The sequence below is a fragment of the Arvicola amphibius genome, chromosome 3, assembly GCF_903992535.2.
Source record: "Arvicola amphibius chromosome 3, mArvAmp1.2, whole genome shotgun sequence".
Classification (NCBI taxonomy): Eukaryota; Metazoa; Chordata; class Mammalia; order Rodentia; family Cricetidae; genus Arvicola; species Arvicola amphibius.
The window spans coordinates 139155626-139179306 of NC_052049.1; the positions used below are offsets into that span (position 1 = coordinate 139155626).

The 23681-nt window shown below is 40.7% G+C and overlaps 1 protein-coding gene across 6 annotated transcripts in view; it reads left to right on the forward strand.

Moving 5' to 3' along the window:
- Nucleotides 1-5830: 5830 nt before the first annotated feature.
- Sltm (SAFB like transcription modulator) overlaps nt 5831-23681 on the forward strand; it is a 46479-nt gene continuing 28628 nt past the window's right edge. For 3 of the 6 annotated variants that reach the window (XM_038321250.2, XM_038321252.2, XM_038321253.2), the window contains exons 1-5: nt 5831-6118; nt 6966-7053; nt 18047-18111; nt 20431-20628; nt 21440-21487. In XM_038321250.2, the coding sequence (XP_038177178.1) occupies nt 5957-6118; nt 6966-7053; nt 18047-18111; nt 20431-20628; nt 21440-21487 (561 nt within the window). In that variant the 5' untranslated portion in view covers nt 5831-5956. The remainder of the gene's footprint in view (nt 6119-6965; nt 7054-18046; nt 18112-20430; nt 20629-21439; nt 21488-23681) is intronic. The other 3 variants (XM_038321249.2, XM_038321254.2, XM_038321255.2) reach the window with 3 other exon arrangements.

Genomic DNA, 23681 nt, shown 5'->3' on the forward strand with positions numbered 1-23681 from the left:
GATATGACTGATGCTAGACATTTAATTTCTAGTATTTGTAGAAGTATTTGTGAACAAAGTTAAAGGTTTATATCTTAATGTAAAGATAATTTACATTTGCTCTTCCCAAGTAGTGGTGGCATTAATATCACAAATGACATGGGTACTGGGCATACAATGTGGCACTAATATTACAAACGACATGGGTACTGGGGACATGATGTTGTTTCTAACATGATATGATTCATAGTTTCTAACATGATATGATTCATAGTTTCTAACATGATATGATGCATAGATGCAGTCTGTCTTAGGGTTTTATTGCTGTGAACAGACACCAAGGAAAGCATTTAATTGGGGCTTGCTTACAGTTTTAAGAGATTCAGTCCATTATCATCATGGAAGGAAGCATAGTAGCATGAAGGCAGACATGGTCCTGGAGATGTAGCTGAAAAGTCCTATAGCTTGCAGGCAATAGGAAATCGACTGAGATACAGGGCAGTATCCTGAGCATAGGAAACCTCAAAGTCCACCCTCACAGTGACACACTTCCTCCAACAAGGCCATACCTACTCCAACAAAGTCTTACCTCCTAATAGTGCCACTCCCTGTAAGATTATGGGGGTCAATTACATTCAAACTACCACACAGTCCTTGCAAGATTTCTTTGGTTGAAGTTCATCTTTGGTTCTAGAATGCTACACATTAGCATCTCAAAATAAAACCTGGGATGGCCTCTTTTCCAGGATAGCCCTTACAGTTTTCCCCTTCACTTTATGTCCTTAAAAAACCACTTAAGAATGATGTTCAGCTGTGCAGTGGTGGCACATGCTTTTAATACCAGCACTAGGGAGGCAGAGGCAGGCGGATCTCTGTTGAGTTTGAGGCCAGCATGGTCTACAGAGTGAGCTCCAGGACAGGCCCCAAAGATACAGAAAAACTGTTACAAACAAACAAACAGACAGAATCAGCATTAACAAATGCCTGTTTCTTTTTTTAAAAACTTCAAAGAGTGGTCTCATCTCTTTAGATTTTAGTCTCAGTCTCTTTCTGTGTGTCCTCCCCACTCTGCTGCAGGAAATCAAGTATTGGGTCATGCTAGGTAGGTACATCACCTGACCTTCAGTAACATCTTTGGGCCCTTAAATATAGCTGAGTGACCATTCTGTGTATCTGCCTCCTCTGTCATTATCAGAAGTTCCACACTTTTCATTATGACAATGATACAATACTGCATTGCTGCCAGGGCATGGTGGCACACACCTTTAATCCCAGCGCTCGGGAGGCAGAGACAGGCGGATCTCTGTGAGTTCGAGGCCAGTGTGGTCTACAAGAGCGAGTTCTAGGACAGGCTCCAAAGCTACAGAGAAACCCTGTCTCAAAAAACCAAAAAGAAAAACAAATACTGTATTGCTACCAGCAGGAAATAGCTGGTCAAGTAAAGACACTTCAAGACAAACAGGGAAGACACAGCCCATCTGTGGTAGGAGTCAGGAGCAACTATGTACAAGAAGGTGAAAAGAAGTCTCAGAAATGAACAGTATAAGTTGGAATTTTGGAATTTAGAATTTTTTTTTTGAGACAGGGTTTCTCTGTGTAACAGCTCTGGCTGTCCTGGAACTAGTGCTGCAGGCCTTGAACTCACAGAGATCCGCCTGCCTTTGCCTCCTAAGTGCTGGGATCAAAGGAGTGCGCCACTACTGCCTGGCAGAATTTAGAATTTTTAAAAGGCAACAAATTTGGAATCATTTGGGATTTTTTTTAAAAAAAAAAAAACTTATTATGCACACAGTGTTCTGCCTGCATACCTGAATGACAGAAGAGGGCACAAGATCTCATTACAGATGGTTGTGAGTCACTATGTGCTTGCTGGGAATTGAACTCAGGACCTCTGGAAGAGCAGCCAGTTCTCTTAACTGTCTGAGCCATCTCTCCAGCCCACATTCTAGTCTGTGCTTTTTTCTTCTTCTTTTTTTTTTTTTTTGGTTTTTTGAGACAGGGTTTCTCTGTGTTAACAACCCTTGCTGTCCTGGAACTCACTTTTGTAGATCAGGTTGTCCTCAAACTCACAGACATCTTCTTGCCTGTGCCTCCCAAGTGTAGTCTGTTTTTTTGTTTTTTGTTTTCCTGAGAGGCGATCTCCCTATTTTAGGCTGACCCTGAACTTCCAACCATCACAGGTGTGCACTATTATGCCTGACTTATGACACAGTTAACTTTTCTCTTTTATAAAACAACCGTTCTATCCATTTCTTCCATAAAACAAACCATTTAATCCATTTCTCAGGTTTTTTAAAAGAATATTATAGGCTTTCAGGGTACTATGTTCATCCACTTCATTTCACTGGATACAGTTGTAACCGCACGCCTTTTTTCTGACCAATTGATGTTTTGCTTTGATATATGAATGTTAAAATTTCATGTGGGCAGAACAGTTGCTGTTTAAGTCTTCAGTATTCATGAGAGTACATGTTAAGAGTCCATACCATATCTGCAAGGCAGATGGGGTAATATTGTCTTCTCAGAGCCAGGTCTGCATTTAAGATAGTAAATACTATATCCTGAACATAGATTTGTTAACTGGTAAGCTTTTATGAAAACATACGTGTTAAAGGCTCAATAAACAAGTGGCTTTATATAAAAATGTATAGCAGTATCATTTTAAAATATTATTTTATTATTATTGTGTGTATATGACGTGTGAATGTGGGCATTTTGTGCTATGGTACATGCTTGAAGGCCAGCAGATAGCAGTGGAGTTGATTCTTTCACTTTGACATGGGTTCTAGAGATGGAACTCATCAGAGTTCTGGGGATGGAGGGCATAGAGTTGGTGGCTTAAGCATTGCTACCTGGTGAGCCATTTTGCTCGTCATAGATTGTCAGTCTGGGTTTTGTTTTTTTTTTTTTTTTTTGTCAAGCAGTGTCCTCTGTGTAGCTTTGGAGGCTGTCCTGGAACTTGCTCTATAGAACAAGCTGACCTTGAGCTCTGCCTCCCAAATGCTGGGATAAAAATATGTGCACCACTATTGCCCAGCTTGAATAGTGTTCTTTAAAAAAATGTACTTTGGGCCTGGCATGGTGGTGCACACCTTTAACCCCAGTACTCAGGAAGCAGAAGCAGGCAGATTTCTATGAGTTCTAGGTCTACCTGGTGTACATAGAGAGTTCCAGCTTAGTCTGAGTTACATACATAATGAGTTACTATCTAAACAAATTGTATTTATTATTATTGTGTCTTGAGTGCATGGGAGTGCCTGTGCCATGGAGGTCACAGACAATTTTTTGGAGCCTCCTCTCTAATTTCACCTTTACAAGAGTTTTGGGGATAGAACTCAGGCCACCAGGCTTACTTAGCAAGTGTCATCTTGCTGGCCCTCACACTTATTTTTAAAAAGCCTGAACAGTATCTAATGAACAACTTCACACACTTGCCCCACTGGGGTCGCGTTTGGGGTTCCAGTCGCGTGTGGTGAGCGCTCTGCCACTCAGCCATCACAGTTCTTTGTTTTCATCTAACTAATGAAGACTTTGCCACACTTGTTAGCCCTGTTAACATCCTACTACAAGCTTGGCGGTGGTGGCGCATGCCTTTAATTCCAGCACTTGGGAGGCAGATGCAGGCGGATCTCTCTTGAGTTCATGCCCAGTTTGGTCTATAGAACAAGTTCCAGGACAGGCCCCAAAGCTACAGAGAAAGCCTGTCTCAAAAAACCAAACCAAACCAAAACTAAAATAAATAAATTAAAAAAAAAACCCCAAACCATCTTACTACATTTACTTTTGTGATTTTTGCTAACATAATGTCATTTTTCTCCTTTCTCCAATTATTTGCAAATAAACTGCAGGCAGAATGACATTATTTACTTCTACTAGGACTTCTTACAAACTCCTTTCCTATTCCACGTGTTTAACACTGACGGAGTGACACAATCTAACGAGTCGCTGCCTTCTTCGAGCCAGGCCCGGATACTAAGCCCCCATCATGTCGAGTGTTGCGTGTCTCTGGTCACTTTTGCCACTCTGTTCTTCGAAGAGGTCAGAGCTGGTGCCTCACTGAGAACTGAGATGACCTGTCACTCACTGCTCAGCACATTCATGCTAAGCACTCTCTGTATTTGGGAAAGTGAAATCTTTCTCAGATGAGAATACAGAGATTTTCCTTTTAAGATTACTCTGTTATTAGAGGCCTTTTTTTCCCCGAAAAAAGGATTGAATATATCATTAATTTGGAGTTAGTAATTAGATCCCTGGTTAAAGTATCCACAGAAGATGATGTGGAAGAGGGAGAACAAAGATAGAATAAGACCTGAGGTTTGCTGCAAACATGGACAATAGGTGTTGCCCCTAAGTTAACATTTTAATTTATTGTGAAGGGATGGGGTGGGTGCAATTGGTCTGGAAGATTAAGACCCTTTGAATTCTAAAATTTTGTGAGTGTGAAACTCATTTGTAGTAGAATACAGTTCAACCAAGAATCAGGAGGATTGGATACTAGCACAGCTCTGCCACATACAAGCCATGCCAACTTTTGTAAGTCATTTTATCTTTTTTAGCATATGGGAGATTTACCTCACAGAGTGGGGGAGGATCACAGGGATCGTTACATCTGAGAGTTCCTTAGAAGCCACAAAGAAAGCTGGGCGGTGGTGGCACATGTCTTTAATTCCAGCACTCGGAGGCAAACTGATGTGAGGTCCAGGCTAACCTGGGCTACAGAGTGAGTTCCAGAGTGAGTTTGTCTACACAGACGAACCTTGAATCAAACAAAACAAAACAAAACCTTAAAGAAATACTGAACTGTCAGGTATGATCTTATAACATCCAGATTTCCTCCATTTGAGCTAACTGCATCAGAAAAGACAACCCAATGTGTGTCACACCTCATCAATTTAAGTTTTAAAAGCAGGAAATTGGAGAAAGGGGTAAAAACAAGTATGCTAACAAAAACCCACCACCAGTGAATGTTAGTCCAGTTCCTTGTGTATCCTACTTAACTTCATCGAACTTTTAGTTTATTCCATGTTTGTGATGGTTATTAATACTGATTAAAATTACAAAGAGATACTATTACGGGGATAGTTCTTCATAAAGAAGCCCTGTCCTTGACATCTCAAATGCTGGGGGCGCAACACAGTATACACGGCAAGGATCGAGGAGACAACTACTTATGAGTTAATCTCCTTTTGTGAACAATTTCATTGAGTCGCCAGGCCCACCGGGGAGGAGGGGCTAACAGGCCAACACGGAGAGGACGTTTTTTTCTGGTGGTTTTCAGGTAAAAAGGGGACAGCCCTATTAAGCTTCAGGAGGTCGCAGCGTGGACACTGTTCCCTGATGGAGCCAGCGAGCCGGGTCCTACAGGTCCCCTGGGCTCACAGCCTCAGAAGGTTTCTCTGGGCGTTCGGGGGCGGAACTCGCCGACCCAGGTTCACGGTGTACCCCGGCCACCTTTCCGCGACGATTCCGTACTTGTTCCGGGAGGCTTGGCGTGCGCACACGCCCCCTTGGCTTCGGTGGAGAGACTCGCCTACTCTCTGTACTATGGGGTGCTTCTCACGCGGCAGTGGCTCCAGAGTCGAGACACGACGAGAAGGTGGCTAATGGAGAGGTGGGGACCTCGGGGCCAAGGACAGCTGCGCGGTCGGACACACGGGACAGTCCGGGGCCACGCCAGGGGCAGCGCCGGTCGTCGTTCAGAGCTCCGCCCCCGCCATGCTTGCTCAGTGCGCACGCGTACTCGTCATCCGGGTGCCGCTGCAGGTTGCGCGGAGGCTGCGGGCCGGGGGGGCGTGGTCCCCGCGGGGGCGTGGCCAGCGGCTCATTGTGCGCAGCGTAGCGCGGCGCCGCTGGCCGCCCGGGCCGGGGTTGGAAGTTGGTGCTGCCGCGGCCACCGCCTCCACCGTCGCTGCCTCCTCCTCCGCCGCCGCCGCCCTGCAGCCCACTCGCTGCCTCGGCAGCGCGCTGCTCTCCCAAAATGGCTGCCGCTGCCGGGGCCGTGGCAGCCTCGGCCGCCTCGGGGCAGGCGGAAGGGAAGAAGATCACCGAGCTGCGGGTCATCGACCTCAGGTCCGAGCTGAAGCGCCGCAACTTGGACATCAACGGGGTCAAGACGGTGCTGGTCTCCCGGCTGAAGCAGGTGAGGCCCGGGCGCGCAGCGTAGGCCGCGCCGCTTGGTTACTGCGCTTCCGCGGTCGGGGCGGACCGGGTGGCGCCTGTGCGTGCCGGGCGCGCGAGGCCCGAGCCTCCGCTATAAGCCCGGCCTTCCAGCGGCCTCGCGAGCCGCCGCTCGTCGCGCCCCCTGTCTCCCCCGGACGTCCTCTCGGTCGGCGCCGCGGCCTGCCGAGGGCGGTGCTGCAGACCCGGGCGGTGCCGGGTAACCCGGCCTGCGATCGGTGCTCAGCGCGTGCATCGCTCGGTCTCCGAGGCGATGGTTAGTTTGCTGACTTGACCGAAGTTACCGTTTAATTGTGCCCAACCGTTTCTTCACCCCCTGTTCGGAGAAATCGGTAGTGGGAGTTGATGGGTAAATGAGAAGGAAGGTTTATCTTCTTCCCCTGGGCTTTTAGTTGATTTATTTTTAATATTTAATTTCTGATTGCATCAGCGTAATCATCTATGTTCTCAGCCCTGCTAAGCTTTCAGGTTTATTCACGTGAAGCTGAGGAACAAGTGTACGCAATACACGTTAGGAAAACTCATCGTTACTTAAGTAGCTACAAACTTTTCTGCAATATATTTAGATTCTTGTTCCGTATATGTGACATATAACTATCGACTCGTTCGAATTTCAAGTTCCATGACATTTTGATACTTAATGACATACCCCTCCCCGTGTACTGTAATAATTCGTTGAAGTCGGTTTGTAAAATAACTGGCAATTCTGATGTCTTGAGGCTTGAGATTTGCTAATATATTTTCATTAAGTTTTTATAAAGTAAGTTTAGATAGTTTGTGTAGCATATTAACCTCTCTTTCTAATGTAGGCTATTGAAGAGGAAGGAGGCGATCCAGATAATATTGAATTAACTGTTTCAACTGATACTCCAAACAAGAAACCAACCAAAGGCAAAGGTTGTTACGAGTTCTGAACATATTTTAAACTATATTTTGGTTATATAACTTGGCTCTGCTCTTGTACCACTTGCCCTGTTTATATAGTGCTACTCTTTGCTATTTCCCTCTGGCACTCTGCCTTCTTGGGTCAAGGAAGAAAAGTTACCAGGCTCCCAGTCCTTGTAGCCTTTTAGATTGGGCTGAAGTTGACTAGAAAGTGAGAAAGTTCTTTATTGATTCTGGAGAAAGTACAAAGTTATGTTGCATACCGAGCCTTCATAGTAGGATGTTCTGAAGAATAAAGTACCATTTGATCCGTGTCTACCTTGCCCCACAATTGGCAGAGTTTTGATGAAATTCCTACCAGACCTTTCCTTGGCTCTTTGCTGTTCTTTCTAGTGTGTTAAAGTTCTGTGACCTTTTATGTTTAGTGTTTTAGTTGACATACTGGTTATTTTGCATTTATTCCATTATGTAGTCTAATAATTTCCAGTAAAATTCAAAAGACCTCATCAGTCATACTCATAAAGGCAAAAACTCCATAATTAATTAGCTTTCAAAGAAGTTTTTAAGCTATGGGGATACTAAAGGTTTTTAATGTCGTAACTTTTAAATTAGGTTAGGTGTATTTCCAAGGGAAGAATGATTTGGTGTGAATAGCTATAAGTAGTTTTCAAATGAATGTCTTGATGACAAATGGTAATTAGGTATTTTTGAAAACATTCAGTTAGTGTAATCTTATTTGAATAATTGTAACCCCCCCCCCCCCTTATGAAGAACTGTGACAGAGGGTAGACAAGCAGTTGTCTGATGCCCGGATCCTAGTTTCTAGGTAGAGTAAGTCGTGGACTTCTGTGACACTGTTACTGGAACATAACTTTCTTCACTGTCGTACCTGATGGACCTATATAGGATTGTAATGAGAGTAAGGTGATTGGATAGGCCAGGCAGTTTCAGTAGCGCGCTTGAATCCCAGCACTCAGGAGGCAGAGGCAGGTGGATCTCTGGGTTTGAGGCCAGCCTGGTCTACAGAGTGAGTTCCAGAACAGCCAGGGCTACCCAGAGAAATCCTGTCTGGAAAAACCAACCAACCAACCAACCAACCAACCAAAGAAGATTGAATAGATTAATTTTAATAGAAGGGAATCTTCAGTTTTGACCTTAAGCATTGTATCTCAGCACCTGGTCAGCATACTATTTGAGATTTCTTGATTCCAGAGTTCCCTGGGTGTGCTGATAGAAATTAAAAAGGGAGAAGCAGCATTTCCTGGGTCGGTAGTAATGACAACATGGTGATAGAAGTTTACATTAACAAAGTTGCCTTGAAGATCTGTGGCTTTTAAACATTTGTATCACCTTGGAAACTGCTGGTGAAGCAATTGTTTCATAACAGGAAAGAAATATTATAGGAATGAACATGTTTTGTATAGGTTTCTGATTCACGTCTTTTATCTGGTATATTGTGATAGCTGAAAAGCCATGTATTATAGTCTCAAGTTAACTTAATGATTTTAACTTTGATATGCCATCTGATTTACTCAGTTCACACATGCTTTTGTTGTTTGATTTTGAAATTTTTATTCTTTATATTTGTAGTTCTTGGCATATACATACATATATCTTAAGAGAATGTATGCTCAATCCAGGGGTAAATCTCAGTGGGCTAGCCCATGGGTTCAGTTCCTGTCACTCCCCCACCTAAAATATGTTATGATTACTCTCAGACAGGTTAGAGCAAAAAGAGTCTATAATCTTACATATAGGATGTTTAAAAACACAGTTACAAGGACAAAGTCTATGGTATTGATTATACTCTAGTGGGCTCTGGTATTTGTAATAACATATAGCTGATATCAAGCAGTTTGTATTCTGAATTAGTTCTCTTTCCGGGGAACTTTTTAATAAGTAACTTAGATGAAAGCTTCTCCCATCGAGAGTTAGTGTCGTATTACTTGGGTGTGTGTTAAGAAAGCAGTTAAACAGGTGGTGCGAAGGCCTCCCTGCCTTGTTTCAGAGATACTGTATCTGATTTTGTCTATATTTTCAACCTTCAGAATCACCTATAAACGTCAACAAATTATGTATTACCAAATCAATATAGCATTCAAAATTAAATATAATTTAATTGGTGTTGAAAGTAATTTTTACTGCATACACGCTAAAAAGAAAAACAACAACAACAACAACAAAAAACCCCCTAAAACAAAACAGATGTAGATTTCCCCTTCTAGGAGTAAGTGTAATTTGGAGTTTTGGTTTGGTCAGGCCTCTGATATCTTATATTTTTGCTAGAAAATAGAACAGATAATATGTTTATTCTACAGAACTTTCAAAAGTTATCAACTAGGATAATGTAATTAGTAGCCACAGAGCACATTTTGAGTAGTTCAATCCCAGTCGATGGTAGTTCTGCCCCGCTACTTACTTTAAATTTTAGCGTGTTGAATGTTACTTTAAATTTTAGCTTGTTGAATGCTAGTCACTAATAAAACTGTAGTGGAAGGTGGACTTTGAGCGCAGGACTGTCATGGGTGCTTCTTGTGTGCCTGCTAGACTGACAGATCCATAATGTAAGGATCATTGAAGACCCAGGATGTAGTCTACACCTCTAACAGCCTGGGGCAAGAGATGTGTGCTCAGATGTTTGTAGACTAAGTTCTGAAGACTTATGTAGACATCCCAAGTATTTCTTGCTGCTTGTTTCACTTAGACGTTTGTGGGAAACTTTTACATCAGGCATTACTAGTCTGTCAGGCTATCTCAGGAGCACAGTGGGTTCTTCTAATATCCTCATCATGTGAAGTATACTCTGAGAATGCACAGCTCACTGTAGTGTTCTTCTGTTTGTTACCAAGCTGTAGCTGCATTGCAAAGCCTCCTGTCTCTTGCTGGAATATCACCTAGTGTCAGGGCTCGTATGTTGTTTTCATTTCACATAGCCAGCCCACTTGTCTCATCCATTAAAACAGTGTTATCAATAAGGTACTATTACACTGTTTTCAACTATGATATCAAATATGATATATAGCTAGTTTATACCAATATAGGACTTTACTGCTAGGGCAGTCATCTTAAGTATTCTGTGTCAGAGGCTGGAGACTTAAGACTTATTTCCATTTTGTGAACTCATGTAAAATAAACTGTTGGTTGTGCATGGATTACAGACAGAAGTCATTATTAGTGTTGATGGCATGAGATTTTAATGGAAAGATTGAACAACGGCTTACAGCTCATGTGGATTATTGATTTATTTAATCAGCCATTCTTCTGACAGAATGAAAGGACCTCAGTGTTTTACAGCTTCTGGAATGAACTGCAAATCCTAAGCTGCACAGCCTGAGTCTCTGTGTGTCAGCACTTCTACTCTGGAATAGTAGTTTAGTGTTTTCCTGGTCATAAAGGTGAAGTGTTTTTCTTTTTTAAATTAGATAATTCAGAATAATGCAAAAAAAAAAAAAACCCAAAATAGCTCATTACTCTACCATCTTGAATTTGTCATTTCTTTTTAATTTTTAAAATTTTGTTAATTTTATCAGCCAGGTTGTGGTGGCACATGCCTCTAGTCCTAGTATTTGGAGGCAGAGGCAGGTGGATCCCTGAGTTTGTTGCTAACCTGGTCTACAGAGTGAGTTCCAGGCAAGGGTGGGCTCGCAAGGAAACCATGTCTCAAAAAAAAAAAAAAAAAAAACCCAAAAAACAAAATTTTATTTTATCTATATAGTTTTTGCCTGAATGTTTGTATGCATATTGCATGCACACTTGAGGAAGTCAGAAGATGATGCTGGATTCCTTGCAGCTTGGAATCTGGAGTTGTAGATGGTTGTAAACCACTGTGTGGTACTGGGACTCAAGTTTAGGTCCTTTAGTAGAGCCACAAGTGCTCCCAACAGCTGAGCCATCACCCCAGGCCTATTTTTCCCCCTTTTCAGCAATTTAAATAAATCCACATCATATACTTGTTGCTCAGTGTGGAGAATCTGAAAGCAGTCACTTTTCTCCCATATTTTTCTCACTCTGGCCTCTTTAGTCAAACCCATCATTTAAATAATATTCTATACTGTGCATTAAAGTCATTGGTATTTTCAAAATCGGGCACCAGGTTCCCACTTTGAGGCTTAGTTTCCATGCTCTGGCAGGGCCTACGTACCAGTCTTCTCTGGAAGCTTCTGGATGGTTCTCGTGTGCAGCTGGGGCTATGCTGCCTATTCTGGGAGACTCTACTCGTCAGTTTTGTAGTTCCAGAAACCTTTCACACTGCATTTGTTTGATTCTCACAGATGTGCTGAGATGTAAGCAGGACTCTCTCTATTCATGTGCACATCACACATATATAAGAGTTTTAACATTTTTTAGATTTATTCCTTTTATGTGTGTTTTGCCTCTATGTCTGTGTACTACCTGTGTGCCTGGTGCACTTGGAGGATAAGAAAAGGCATCAGATCCCCTGGAACTGGAGTTACTGTTAGCTGTGAGTCACCCCAGGTCCTCTGCAAAGTAGCCATTGCTTGCTCTTAATCACTGAGCCATCTCTCCAGCCCTAGAACTGTTTTTAGTTGATAGGTATAAACTTTAGCCTAACAGGAACTCAATTAAGTTTTACTACTTTTTTATTTTTACTTGTTTTATTATTATTTTCTCAGTGCTAAGGTGTCAGTCCTGATCTAGGGCCTCACATTAGGCAGGTGCTCAGCTACTGAACTGTATATTCTCCTGGCCTTTCACTATCCTAAAAATCATGACTCTTATTCTAATTATCTTTTTTTTTTAAAGAAAGCATTTTTCTATTTAACTTTATTTTATGTGCATTGGTGTGACGGTATCAGAGCCCTTGGAAATGGAGTTACAGACAGCTGTAAGCTGTCATGTGAGTGCTGGGAATTGAACCTGGGTCCTCTGGAAGATCAGTCAGTTCACTTAATCGCTGAACCATCTCTCTGGCCCTGTACTAATTATCTTTAGATGACAGATTTAAGGCACTTAAAAAATACATACTTTGGGTATTGATTTCATTACGATGAATGCTTATACACACATATGTACACACAGATTTATGTACATAAATATATATGTGTATATATTTCTTTTCTCTTGCTTTCCCCTGATTAGAAAAGAAAAACACATTTATTAAGAAAAAAAAAACACATTTATTCAGCGACTGCTATATTTAAGACAGGGTACAAAGACTTTCAGAAATTTTGTTCTATTAGTAAAGTGTTAATAGAAGCTAAATACAGCGGGGTGGGTGTGATGGTATACACCTGTAATCCTAGCACTTGGAAGGCAGGCAGGAGTTTTAATTTTGAGGCCAGCCTGGCCTATTTAGGGAAACTTTATCTTAAGAATAAAGTAAAATAAAGCAGCAGTAGCTAAAATACATGCCAGCAGTTACCACAGGAATGATTTTTGGTAAAAATATTCTAGGCTGGGGCTGGCAGAATGGCTCAGTGATAAAAGGTGCCTGCCACTGCACAGCTTGGGTTTGATCCCTGAGGAGAAAACTGACTCCTGCAGGCTGTCCTCTGTACACGCACCAGCGTATGTGCCCATGCACATACCAGACACACAAAAGAAAGCATAATGAAAAGATTTATTCTAGGCTGCTGCATGCCTTTGGGGGGAGGTTTTGGCTAGAAACGTCAGCGGCCAATCAGAAGCCATATCCTTTCCAACGGACATTTGGTAACTAAGCTTCTTTCCCTCCCTGAGAGTGGGGACTAGGCCCCAGGGCTTCATGTCTGCTAGGCAAGAGCCACCGCCACGCTTTACAACTCAGCCCTTTTCTGTATTTCATAGCAACATCTTGTGTTTAAGGATAAAGTTACTTGGAAAAATTACTTTAAAATCAATTTATTAAATGGATTTTGTTTTGTAACTACTTCTGAACTTAAGGAAAATTGCAAATCTTATAAGGACCAATTTATCTTTGGAGAAGAAAAATCAGTTTGTAACCTAAAACTTTTTTTTTTTTTTTTTTTTTTTTTTTTTTCAAGACTGGGTTTCTCTGTACTTTGGAGCCTGTCCTGGAACTAGCTGTTGTAGACCAGGCTGACCTCGAACTCACAGAGATTTCCCTACTCTGCCTTCCAAGTGCTGGGATTAAAGGCGTGTGCCACCAATGCCCGGTAACCTAAAACCTTTTATGTATGATTTCTGAAATGTGTATGTTTTGAAAGCTTAAAAAGTTTGGTAAAAATGAGCTATTCCTGTTTAATGTAACCTTTCATACTATTCATATATTTCTCTAAATATTTCTTTCCTTTTTTTTTTTTTATTTTTTGCCTTTTGTTTTTTGAGGCAGTTTCTCTGCTGGCCTTTAATTAAGGTATCTGCCTGTCTCTGCCTTCTAGGTGCTAGGATTAAAGGCTTGTGTCACCATACCTGGCATTTCTGATGATTGTAAGGGAATTGAATTTAGGAAGTAGAACATAGAATGACCACTGTTACAAAGTCTGTACGTTTGCAGTTCTCAAGGTTTCATTAACAAGTTCAGTGGGACTGGAGAAATGGCTCAGTGTTTGTGACCACTGACTGCTCTTCCAGAGGACCCAGGTTCAAGTCCTAGCACCCACGTGGCAGCTCACAAGGATGTCCAGGGTGTCTGACATCCTTACACAGGCATACATGCAGTATATGTACATAATTTATGAACACCATTGTACATAAAATACAAATAAATTGTAAAAAAAAAAACCTGTTGACCTATACACTGTCATTCACAGACATGTTTCTAGTTTGCCAACTTTTGGTTTGTGTGATTTCTGCTTAAATAGCATTTTGGTGAATGTTATATGTGTCAAAATAGTTACCTCTTCTACTATAACTTAAGATATGATATGTTAATTTTGCTTTAATTTTCTATTTTAGTTTTTTTCCAGACAATATTTACTAGCCAACTTATTTTCCAGTTTTGTTTTACAAAGCATTAAAAATAATGTGCAATCTTTATTACCTTGAGTTAGTCTTTATCCTGGTCATGCTACTTTCCTTTGGGCTAGTTTGCCTTTCCGTGGTACATGCTAGATTCCCTAAAGGACAAAGGACATGAAGTTGCCTGTCTGTAGGACCTTTGCATAGCACAGGGTTAAGAGGAGCAGACAGAAATGATTATCCCTGAATAAAGCGTGCTAAGCGTAGTGTTACTGAAATTGGGTTTTTCTTGAAGTCCTTGCACATCTGTGACTGCACGAGAAGCTGGAGCACCACAGATAAAATTAATTCACAGCGTCAGTTAAAGTGACTGCAGCCTTGTTGACAGGATGAGGCTGCATATGACACTTTGACTGCCATGTCACCTCTTACTTTTGTCCCAGTTGGGCCTAACAGAAGTCTAGACCTTGGACCTACTAGTGTCCAACATAGTACTTAGTCTATTATGACCAGCCAGGAGGTGCAGGACAATGAACACCTGCTGGCTCTAGTGCCAAACTGGGCTCCCTGCTGTATGGTGCACATGTGACTTATGCAGGCTAGTTATATTTGTAGGGAGAGGTAATAACTTCTTTTTACAGAGGAAACAGTTGCAGAATAGTTTTTCTTTTTTTTTTTTTGCACTATAGTTTCAAATTCAGCATTAGTTAAATAAACCCAGAGTTATATAGATTATGAAAGTGATCAAAAGCTAGTATGAGTTTTAAGTTTTCTCAAATACTGTGTACTGCAGTCTCACCACTGTGTTGCCCAGTTTCATCCTTGTGGTTTTAAAGTTTATAAGGAAATGGTAACTGTGCAGTGCTTTCGTGTAACATGACATCTGAAAATAGCGTAGAAGCAACAGTAAGACATTTCTGTGTACCCTCCTCTGCCTCTTGACTATGTGTCCTGGGGCAAATTACTTAACTGTTGAGAATTCCACAGTTTACAGTTGTGGTGGTGGGGGGGCACGTCTGAGACAGGGTTTCTTTGTGTGTCCTAGAAGTTACTCTGTAGACTAAACTGATCTCCAACTCAGATCTGCCTGCTCTGCCTCCCAAGTTCTGGGATTAGAGGCTTGTGCCACCACCATTTACATTTTTAAAGATGGCACTTTGGAGCCTTTATTTACAGCATGAGAAATAGTAGTTGAGCACCTGACCCATTTTAACTTCTCAAAGATCTCCTGGCTTCCAGGAGTAGAATTGGACTTGATTTAAATATACTATCTTTGTGATCTTTTCAGCCTCAGTTTTCTAGTTTGTGGAATGAGTGCTTCAGAGTAGTTGGAGGGTGAATAGCCAAAGTGATGACTGTATAGACTTGGAGAGTCTGGACAGCAGGAAGCCAGTGAGCAGTAGCAGTGGCTGCTGGTAGCTTTTATTGAAGTGCATTTGAGCTTCCTCTAAGTAAACTAAAGCAAGTGGGCTTCCCTGTGGAGTGTGCCTGATGTGTAGCTTGTTACGATGCTCTGTGGTGTCTAATTGTGTGCATTAACCAATTCCTAGAATGGGGCCATGTTAGTGGGTCAGAAAAGCCTTCCCCCCACCCCGGAATTGAGGGGAGACTTTGCTGTTTTGGGGCATGCTACTTGACCTCTGAACACCTTATCTCTTTGTAAAATTGTGGAAACCTGTCTTGTGTACCCAAGCATGCCTGTAAAAATAAGTCATATTTTTAAAAAGTGCCAGAACAGGCTCTAAAGCTGCAGAGAAACCCTGTCTCGAAAAACCAAAAAAAAAAAAAAAAAAAAAAAAAAAAGAAAAAAAAAAAAAAAAAAAAAATGAAAAACAATTTTTTTTTTTTTTTTTTTTTTTTGGTTTTTCGAGACAGGGTTTCCCTGTAGTTTCTAGAGCCTGTCCTGACCAGGCTCTTTTCCTACTTTTCCCTGTAGTTTCTAGAGCCTCTTGTAGACCAGGCTGGCCTCGAAACAGGCTTTAATTACAAAGTGAAACTTAGAATTTTTGAGACGACTAAGGGAGCTCACTCTAAGCTTTGCCTTCCAGGTAACTCGGATGTGTATTTGTAAAGGGAAGGGCTTCAGGTTTTTGAAACTCCCCCCCCCCCAAAATGTAGCATCCTTAAATTAAAAAAAATGTTTATATGTCTGAGTGTTTGCCTGCATGTATATAAGTGTACTGGTGTCTGGTACTAGTGCAGGCCAGAAGAGGGCATCCGACCTTGGAATTGGAGTTGCAGACTGTTGTGCTGCAACTGGGTGCTGAGACTAGAACCTGGGTCTTGTATGAGAGCTGCAAGTGCTAGTAACAGTTGAGTCAACTTGCTTGTCCTTAAATAGTTCTGTTATGGCGTGTCCTTCTATAATAGAATAATTTAATGAGCTCACTTGGCATCCAGTTTTCAGAAAAGCAATACCTTTGTTGTTTGTTTTCTTCCCAACAGACTGAAAGGTTCTACCAGGGCCATGAAGTGGCTGCCTTTCAAGTCATTTCTATATTTAAACTTCAGTCTTCCCAAGGGCTTTTTTGATTGTTGTATCAAATACTAAAACAAGTAAATTTTTGATAAAAATGTTAATAATTGTAAAATTTAAAGTATATTATACATTTATGAGTTCCCTAAAATATAAGCACCAGTATTCTAAATAGGAAGTTCAAACCAATAGTGGTAATTCATGCATCATAATCCCAGCACTAGAAGGCCAGGGCAAGGCCAACCTGAGCTATATAGTGAGTTCCAGGCTGTCTAGGGCTATAGAGTGAGAACCTGTCTTAACTCCTTCCTCTTTGAAAGTAATCTTTTAAAAACTATATGTAGTCTCACTTGACTAAATGGGAAGCATATTCTCTCAGTCTTGCTTCTTACAGTTGTAGGACCAGTATTTTGTTTTCTGTTATCACTCACTCATTCATTCATAGAGAGGGTTTTAAATTGGGAACATGTGAAAGAAAAGGGGTGACTGGGTAGAGGATATGGGAAAACTAACTTTTAAACATTTACCCTAGTAACTAGACTCTCTGGAGTCACTGAATCTAGGCAGCAGCATTGTCAATACCTGATCCAGGCAAAAGGAAAATGCAGTTTAGTTTGCCTCAGAAGAAATGTCCATTTACATTTCAAAAGAAATGGAAAAAAAGGTTAAAATTTAAATATGAAAGTTTCAATGGCTCTGATTTTCTAAAGACAGCATTTATGGTGTGTTACAGAGTTTTAGGCAGTTTCTTTTTTTTTTTTTTTTTTGAGGGGGAGCTTTATCGAAGAGACAAGAAACTTAGTATTGGCTGTGTGGAAAAAATTTTTTTTCTTCCCCAAACTGCAGTAGCACTTGTTAAATTCCACCAAATAACATAGTTTTGGAAATGAGGGCTGAGCAGAGAAATCTTGTAGTCTGCCTGGAAACTGGGGATAGTCTGCATCTGGAATTCAGTTCTCCTGCCTTGCATCTGCTAAGTGTCATGCTGAGTGACCAGCATCTGGTTCTCATGCTAAAGTGGTCAGGACCGCTCTACTGAGGTTTTGGGGTAAAGAGCATTCAACTAGGTACAACCAAAGACTGTTTTCCCTCCATGGGGAGGTGCGGTGTTATGGAAACAAAACCAGGACACAAATGCAGTTTGTGTCAACTGGTGTGTTGTACAGGGAAAGACTTCTGTCATGAAGCCTAGGTTAGCTTCAGACTCGAAGTAACTTGAGCTCTTGATCTGCCTGCTTCCACCTCCCTAATTGGTAGGATTACAGGTGTGACCAAATGTGCAATTTTTATTTTAGATAAAGCTGTTTAAGAGGAGGATTGAGGATTTTATGGGTATTGAATCTTGAACTTGGCTATAAGATCTGATTACATATATAGATTGTAAAGTAAGGTGCTACTGCAGACAACTGCAGACAGATGTATGTATATAAAGAAAATGTACCATTGGCATTAGCTGACGGGTCCTGATAGCATGCATGTCAGTGAGGTGGCATGGCTTTGGGGGAAAACATTTTTGTTCGGGATAGCTGTGATGAGGTGATTTTTAAGTAGTTCCCATTTGTAGATGATTTTAGGTATGGAGAGTGATATTGTAGAGTAAGTGTAGAATGTTTTATTTTCTTAAAGTAATAAAATACTGGTTGTTAGCCCATTTTCATTCTTTCGCAGGTAAAAAACAAGAAGCAGATGAGTTGAGCGGAGATGCTTCTGTGGAAGATGATACTTTTGTCAAGGTAAAGTGTTAATCTCTAGGTTAAGATGTTTACTTTGTGTGATGAATTCATGGATTTTGACTTGAAAAATAGACACTGAAGTACATAGATTAAAGAGACTTAAATATTGGCAGCCCCATGATCTCTCATAACTGAGTTATACAAGAAATAACTCTAACCAACTGAGACATGAAGAAAATCTAAGCTAGGTGTGGTGGTACATGCCTTTAATCCTAGCAGAGGCAGGCAGATCTCTCAGGCCAGTCTCGGCTATGTAGACCCTTGGCTTAAGAAAACAAACTAAACTAAAACAAATGAGTATATTTGGGCATTCAAGTGGGACTCTGAGGCCTGTGGACCTGGAGGACAGCCTGGATAATAGGGTGTTAGTGGGCCCAAGCTGCTGATACTTTCCCAGTCTACTTATTGCATTAACTTTTATATACTACAGTATGTAGGACTTGATAATGTATACTTTAAAACTGGAGAGGGAAGATTGCTGATGTGTTACTATCTAGTAAAGATCAAATTAAGGAATTCATTATGTCCTTTAAAGATAAATATACCACATCTTTTTGAACCAAAAAGGAATGTGCCTCAAAAACAGAAAATTAAATAGTAATTTTGATTGGGGCAGTGACAGTTCTATGTATTACAAGTATAGAGCAAGTTATTTTTAGTTAAAATTCTAGGGTATTTTGTTTCTTTGAGCAAAACGTAGCGTGCTGTTCATTGGGTCTTAAACACTGTGGCATTCGCAGGTATTAATGATCACAGTTCTTTTTAAATTACACATATTTTTATTCTCACCTATTCTGTGTTAGTTCATATTGTCACAGTTGTGTCTGGGTGTTTGTGTGTTGCCTATGAGGTCAGCTCATGTGCCCACCTCTGTGCCCTCTCTACTCCACACACATGATTCCACACAGAGATAGATGCATTTTATTGAGAACCCTGAAAGCAGATCGTTTTAGTAACTATTTGCTTGGGGAGCCACTAAACTTCGTGACTGCATTCCCATAATCAGCTTTTGTTTGAGCCCTTAAGAACTCCTTAGTTTTGGTATCCATTATTCTTGTGGTATGTTTTTCACTAGGTCTATTTCTTCATTATTATTTTCGGTACTTCTTTACTAATGTGTGACTAAGCAAAAATTATAAGCTGGAAACACTGAAAGTTGTACATGTTCAGTTTCCTCCTGCGGTAGTCTGTGTCAGTGTGAAATGTTGAGGGACTCGGGTTTCTTTGAGGGGAGTATTGAGATGGCATCTGCTGGGAGGAGCGCTAACGTGACCTGCTGTCTGGGAGAGCCCAAGAGATTTTGAGAAAACTCTGTGAATATACCTTTAGTTCTTAGTATTTCTTTCTTCGCTTTGAAAGTATATGTGATATATTTGATAAAATAGGTGAATTTCTTTTCTTGCTTCTAGAATTGGTAATTTTGGAATTTTTTTTAGAATAGTGGTGGGTAAATCACCTACTGCCTAGATACTTGGACAGTACAGCAGTTGTTTCTGTGGGTAAGTGAAGTCTAGGTTTGCTTCAGAATGGTGTAGTTCCTCTGTGACTCCTCCCATCTTTTTGCTTCTTTGCTTCTGCACTGTTATCAGTTCCCACTGCTGCCTAGTCACACTGTGATGATGTTAGTCACAGCAGAGCCCAGACTTCAGTCAGTGTGCACTGTAGAGCAGCCATGGTCTTTGCTGCCCTCTTTCCTCACTAGACATTTTTCCTTTTCTAAGTTCTCCTACAAATGGCGTGTAAACTGGTTTTTCCTTTTTAGCCCAAACCAACTTCTTAAATCTTGTGTCCCCATCCTATTTAAATTGGCAGTGGGAGATTTTAAAACAAATACTTTTAAATGAATAATATTCATACTTTTAAAGATTAGACTGATGCAGCAATTGGGAGTTCTCTATTAACTAGAAGTAAACTTCCTGTTTAAATATGCATATGACTTTCGGGGTCTTTGATGTTAAATCTGACTGGCACATGGAGAATGGAAATCAGTTCATTTCTTAGAAGCTATGTCTTTTGGACAGTTCTTAGACTGTGGCTTTAGAAACTCTTAAATAATTGAGCTTAAAGTATCTCTCTAGCAATTCAGCTTATATTTCAGTGTGAAATTTGAGATTCAGTCATGGGTCATTGGTTGTGGTATTGACTACATGCTTAAAAAACAGTTAATGTGACAGGTAAAAATGCTTAGACTTTCACTCTGGCAATATCATAAAGTAAAATCAAATCTGCCACGTGTAGAGTTGTCAGTTTCTGAAAGTGTTTGGTGGATAACCCAGACCTCTTGCCTCTAGTTGTACCAAATGTTTTTACCATTAAAAGGACTGTGAATTGGAGAATCAAGAGACACATGAACAAGATGGAAATGACGAGCTAAAGGACTTGGAAGAATTTGGTGAACATGAAGAAGACATTGTGCATTCCCAGGAGTTGCTTTCTGCAGAAGAGAACAAGAAAACTCATGAATTAATAGAGGCAGAAGCAATAGAAGATAGAGAAAAAGAGGACATCGAAAGTCAGGTCTTTAGCCAGTTTTGTTAAAACATGACACAGAGAAATTAAGATTTACTAGTAAAAAATACTTTTTTTTAGTTTGATTTGGAGGTCTCAGAATTTAAAAAGAAATTTATAAAATTATCCAGAATCCTATCATCTAAGGCTTTTAAATTTTTGCTTATTTTGCGTATATATTGACATAGTTATTACCATGCCAGAAATTGCTGTTGATTCTATATTTCGCTTTTATATAACATGCCATAATGACTTCGTAATTAGGCTATTTTCTGTGTGTCTGATAGCCTCTTTACAACCTTGAATATTTAAGGTTTGGGGGGCTTTCTGTGTCACTAGGAACGAGTGTGCCTGTTTCACTCAGACCTTGTCAGTATTACTTGGTGGTCGGTCCCTCCACCCCAGTTTGCTGCTTCAGTAGGATAAAAAGTTACATTTTTTCATTTATTAATAAGGGTAAGAAAATGAAAGCTGAAATATAAAGCAATTTTCTGATTTTTCTTTTGAAACAGACCATTTATCCTGCTGTGAAGTATGTTAGATCTTAGAAAAACCTTTGGCTTCTAGAGAATGAGGACTTCAGTATCCATAAGGCTCTTGCCACCTGCCTAGCCTAGTAAATGAGGAATCAGGACATTCTAACCATGTAGTGGCATGACTGATTTGTTTATGTTGTCATAAAGAGTATAGCCTGAGCTCCTGGTTTGGTGCCCAGAGCTATCAGAGTGTGAGGCAGATGATAACCAGGTATGAGCGTCAAAGCATTCCCATTGTGCCCCGATGTCTTGTAAAGCAAAGCTGTTGTGTACCTTTTGCTTAGGACATTGAAGCTCAAGAAGGTGAAGATGACACCTTTCTAACAGCCCAAGTAAGTTTGCATTAGTCTTGTGAGTATAATACTGTGGGTGGAAGGGCTTGGAAAAGCAATCTCATTTTTACTTTAATTTTTTAATTCATAAAACTGCTTTAAGTTTAACCCTGAGCTTTGAATGTGATGTGCATAAACTGTTGGCAGTTGAAGGTCCAGGTACCACAAAAGTGATTAGGACTGGAGGTTTCTGTAATTTTTAGAGTTAGAAAGGTCAACCTTTGTGTAAAATAGTAGAGATTTCTCAAAAAACAGACTTTTGGGAGATGTATAATCTTGATTTTTTTCTTTATGTGGCATAAAATAAAGTTTATCTTTTTCAAGGATTTATTTAATTTTTATTGATTTAACATTAGTAGGATCAACTTTGATAACAGTGGGGAAAAATCTCGTTCTTGACATTGTTGTGGAAGGTAGAATGTGAAAAATGGCTGTGCATGAATTTGGTGAAACTTGTTTTAGTCCATGCTATGCATAGTATACATTTGGGAGTATGCTACCATTGTAAACAATATTTATATCTTTGTTTCTGCAGTGTTAAATACTATCCTTTGTCTTTTCGCCTAGTCACAAGGACCTGTTATATATTAATTCTTTAATTGCCATGCTTTCAAATAGAGATACCTCACCATTGACTAGACTGTTAGGTTTAGCAAAAGTAGTGATGGAGTCTGTGACTTGATAGTGTCCGCTAGAAGAGCAGTTGAGGAGTGTGTGTGCAGACTGCAGAGCTGGGGCTAGAGAGACGGCTCCCTGCTTAAGAGCATTTGCTGTTTACAGAGAAGCCAGGTTTGGATCCCAGCACCCACATGGTGGCTCACAGCCATCTATCACTCCAGTCCTAGGGGATATGACACCCTCTTCTGGCCTATACTTGGCAATAGGCATGCACACGGTACATACATGCAGGCAAAGCACTTATACACATAAAATAAACCTTTAAAAAAACACAGCTGTGTAGCTGACTGTCCCTGGCTGTGAGAAAAGCTGTGGCTTCCTCACAGTGGAAGAGAACTGACATTTCTGGCCACTTGTAATACTTAGGAAGAGGCCATTTGGACAGTGAGAGGCAGCAGACTTGTCCCTCTTCTGTCTGTGTACATTCATTTCTGCATGGTAGATGAGGGAGATGAACCTTCACATGGGGGAGTATTTTTCTAGAGTACCAAATTTTCAGAAAACTGGAATTGAGCTCTATGTATCTTTTGCAGCTAGCTTTTTGTTTTTGTTTTGTTTTTCTAGACAAGCTTCCTTTGAAGCTTTGGAGCTTGTCCTGCTCTCTCTATAAACCAGGCTAGCCTCAAAGCCACAAGAGATCCCCCTGCTTCTGCCTCCCGAGTATTGGGATTAAAGGCATGTGCCACCACTACCCAGTAGCAACTAGCATTTTGGTTCCACTACTGGGATGCTTCTAGGTTATACAGATTGTGAGCTGCCTGGCAGTGTTGCATCTAAGAATCCTGTTTACACCACAGGCTACTTTATTGCAACATGTTTAACAGGTGGAAGTAAAGTATTTCATGGAATGGTTATCTTTTTAAAGTTTAATCTAATTTTTATAGGATGGAATAAGTGAACCATTCCATCTTGATAGTAAGAAACATTTATTTTAGAGACCAAGATATAAGACATATTGTATCAAAAAAATAAGGAAGCTACATCTTTAGAGAGATTTTAGTTTTTTGTTTTTTGTTTTGTTTTTTTTTTTTTTTGTTTTTGTTTTTTTGAGACAGGGTTTCTCTGCAGCTTTTTTAGAGCCTGTCCTGGAACTAGCTCTTGTAGACCAGGCTGGCCTCGAACTCACAGAGATCCGTCTGCCTCTGCCTCCCGAGTGCTGGGATTAAAGGAGTGCGCCACCACCGCCCGGCTTTTAGAGAGATTTTAAATAAAATCTTATAGTTGAGAATTATAGTACAGCCTTAACTTGGAACTTAGAAGGCAAAACAGGTGCATCACAGGCAGCAGGATTGCAAATTCAAGATCAGGCTGAGCTACAGAACTAGACCCTGTCTAAAAATCCACAAGAAGACAATATAACTGGGCAGTGGTGGCACTCAGGAGGCAGAAGCAGGCAGATCTCTGAATTCTAGACCAGCCTGGTCTACAGAGCGAGTTCTAGAACAGCTGGGGCTATGCAGAGGAACCCTGCCTCAAAAACAAAACAAAACAAAACCCAAACGAACAAAAGTAAGAA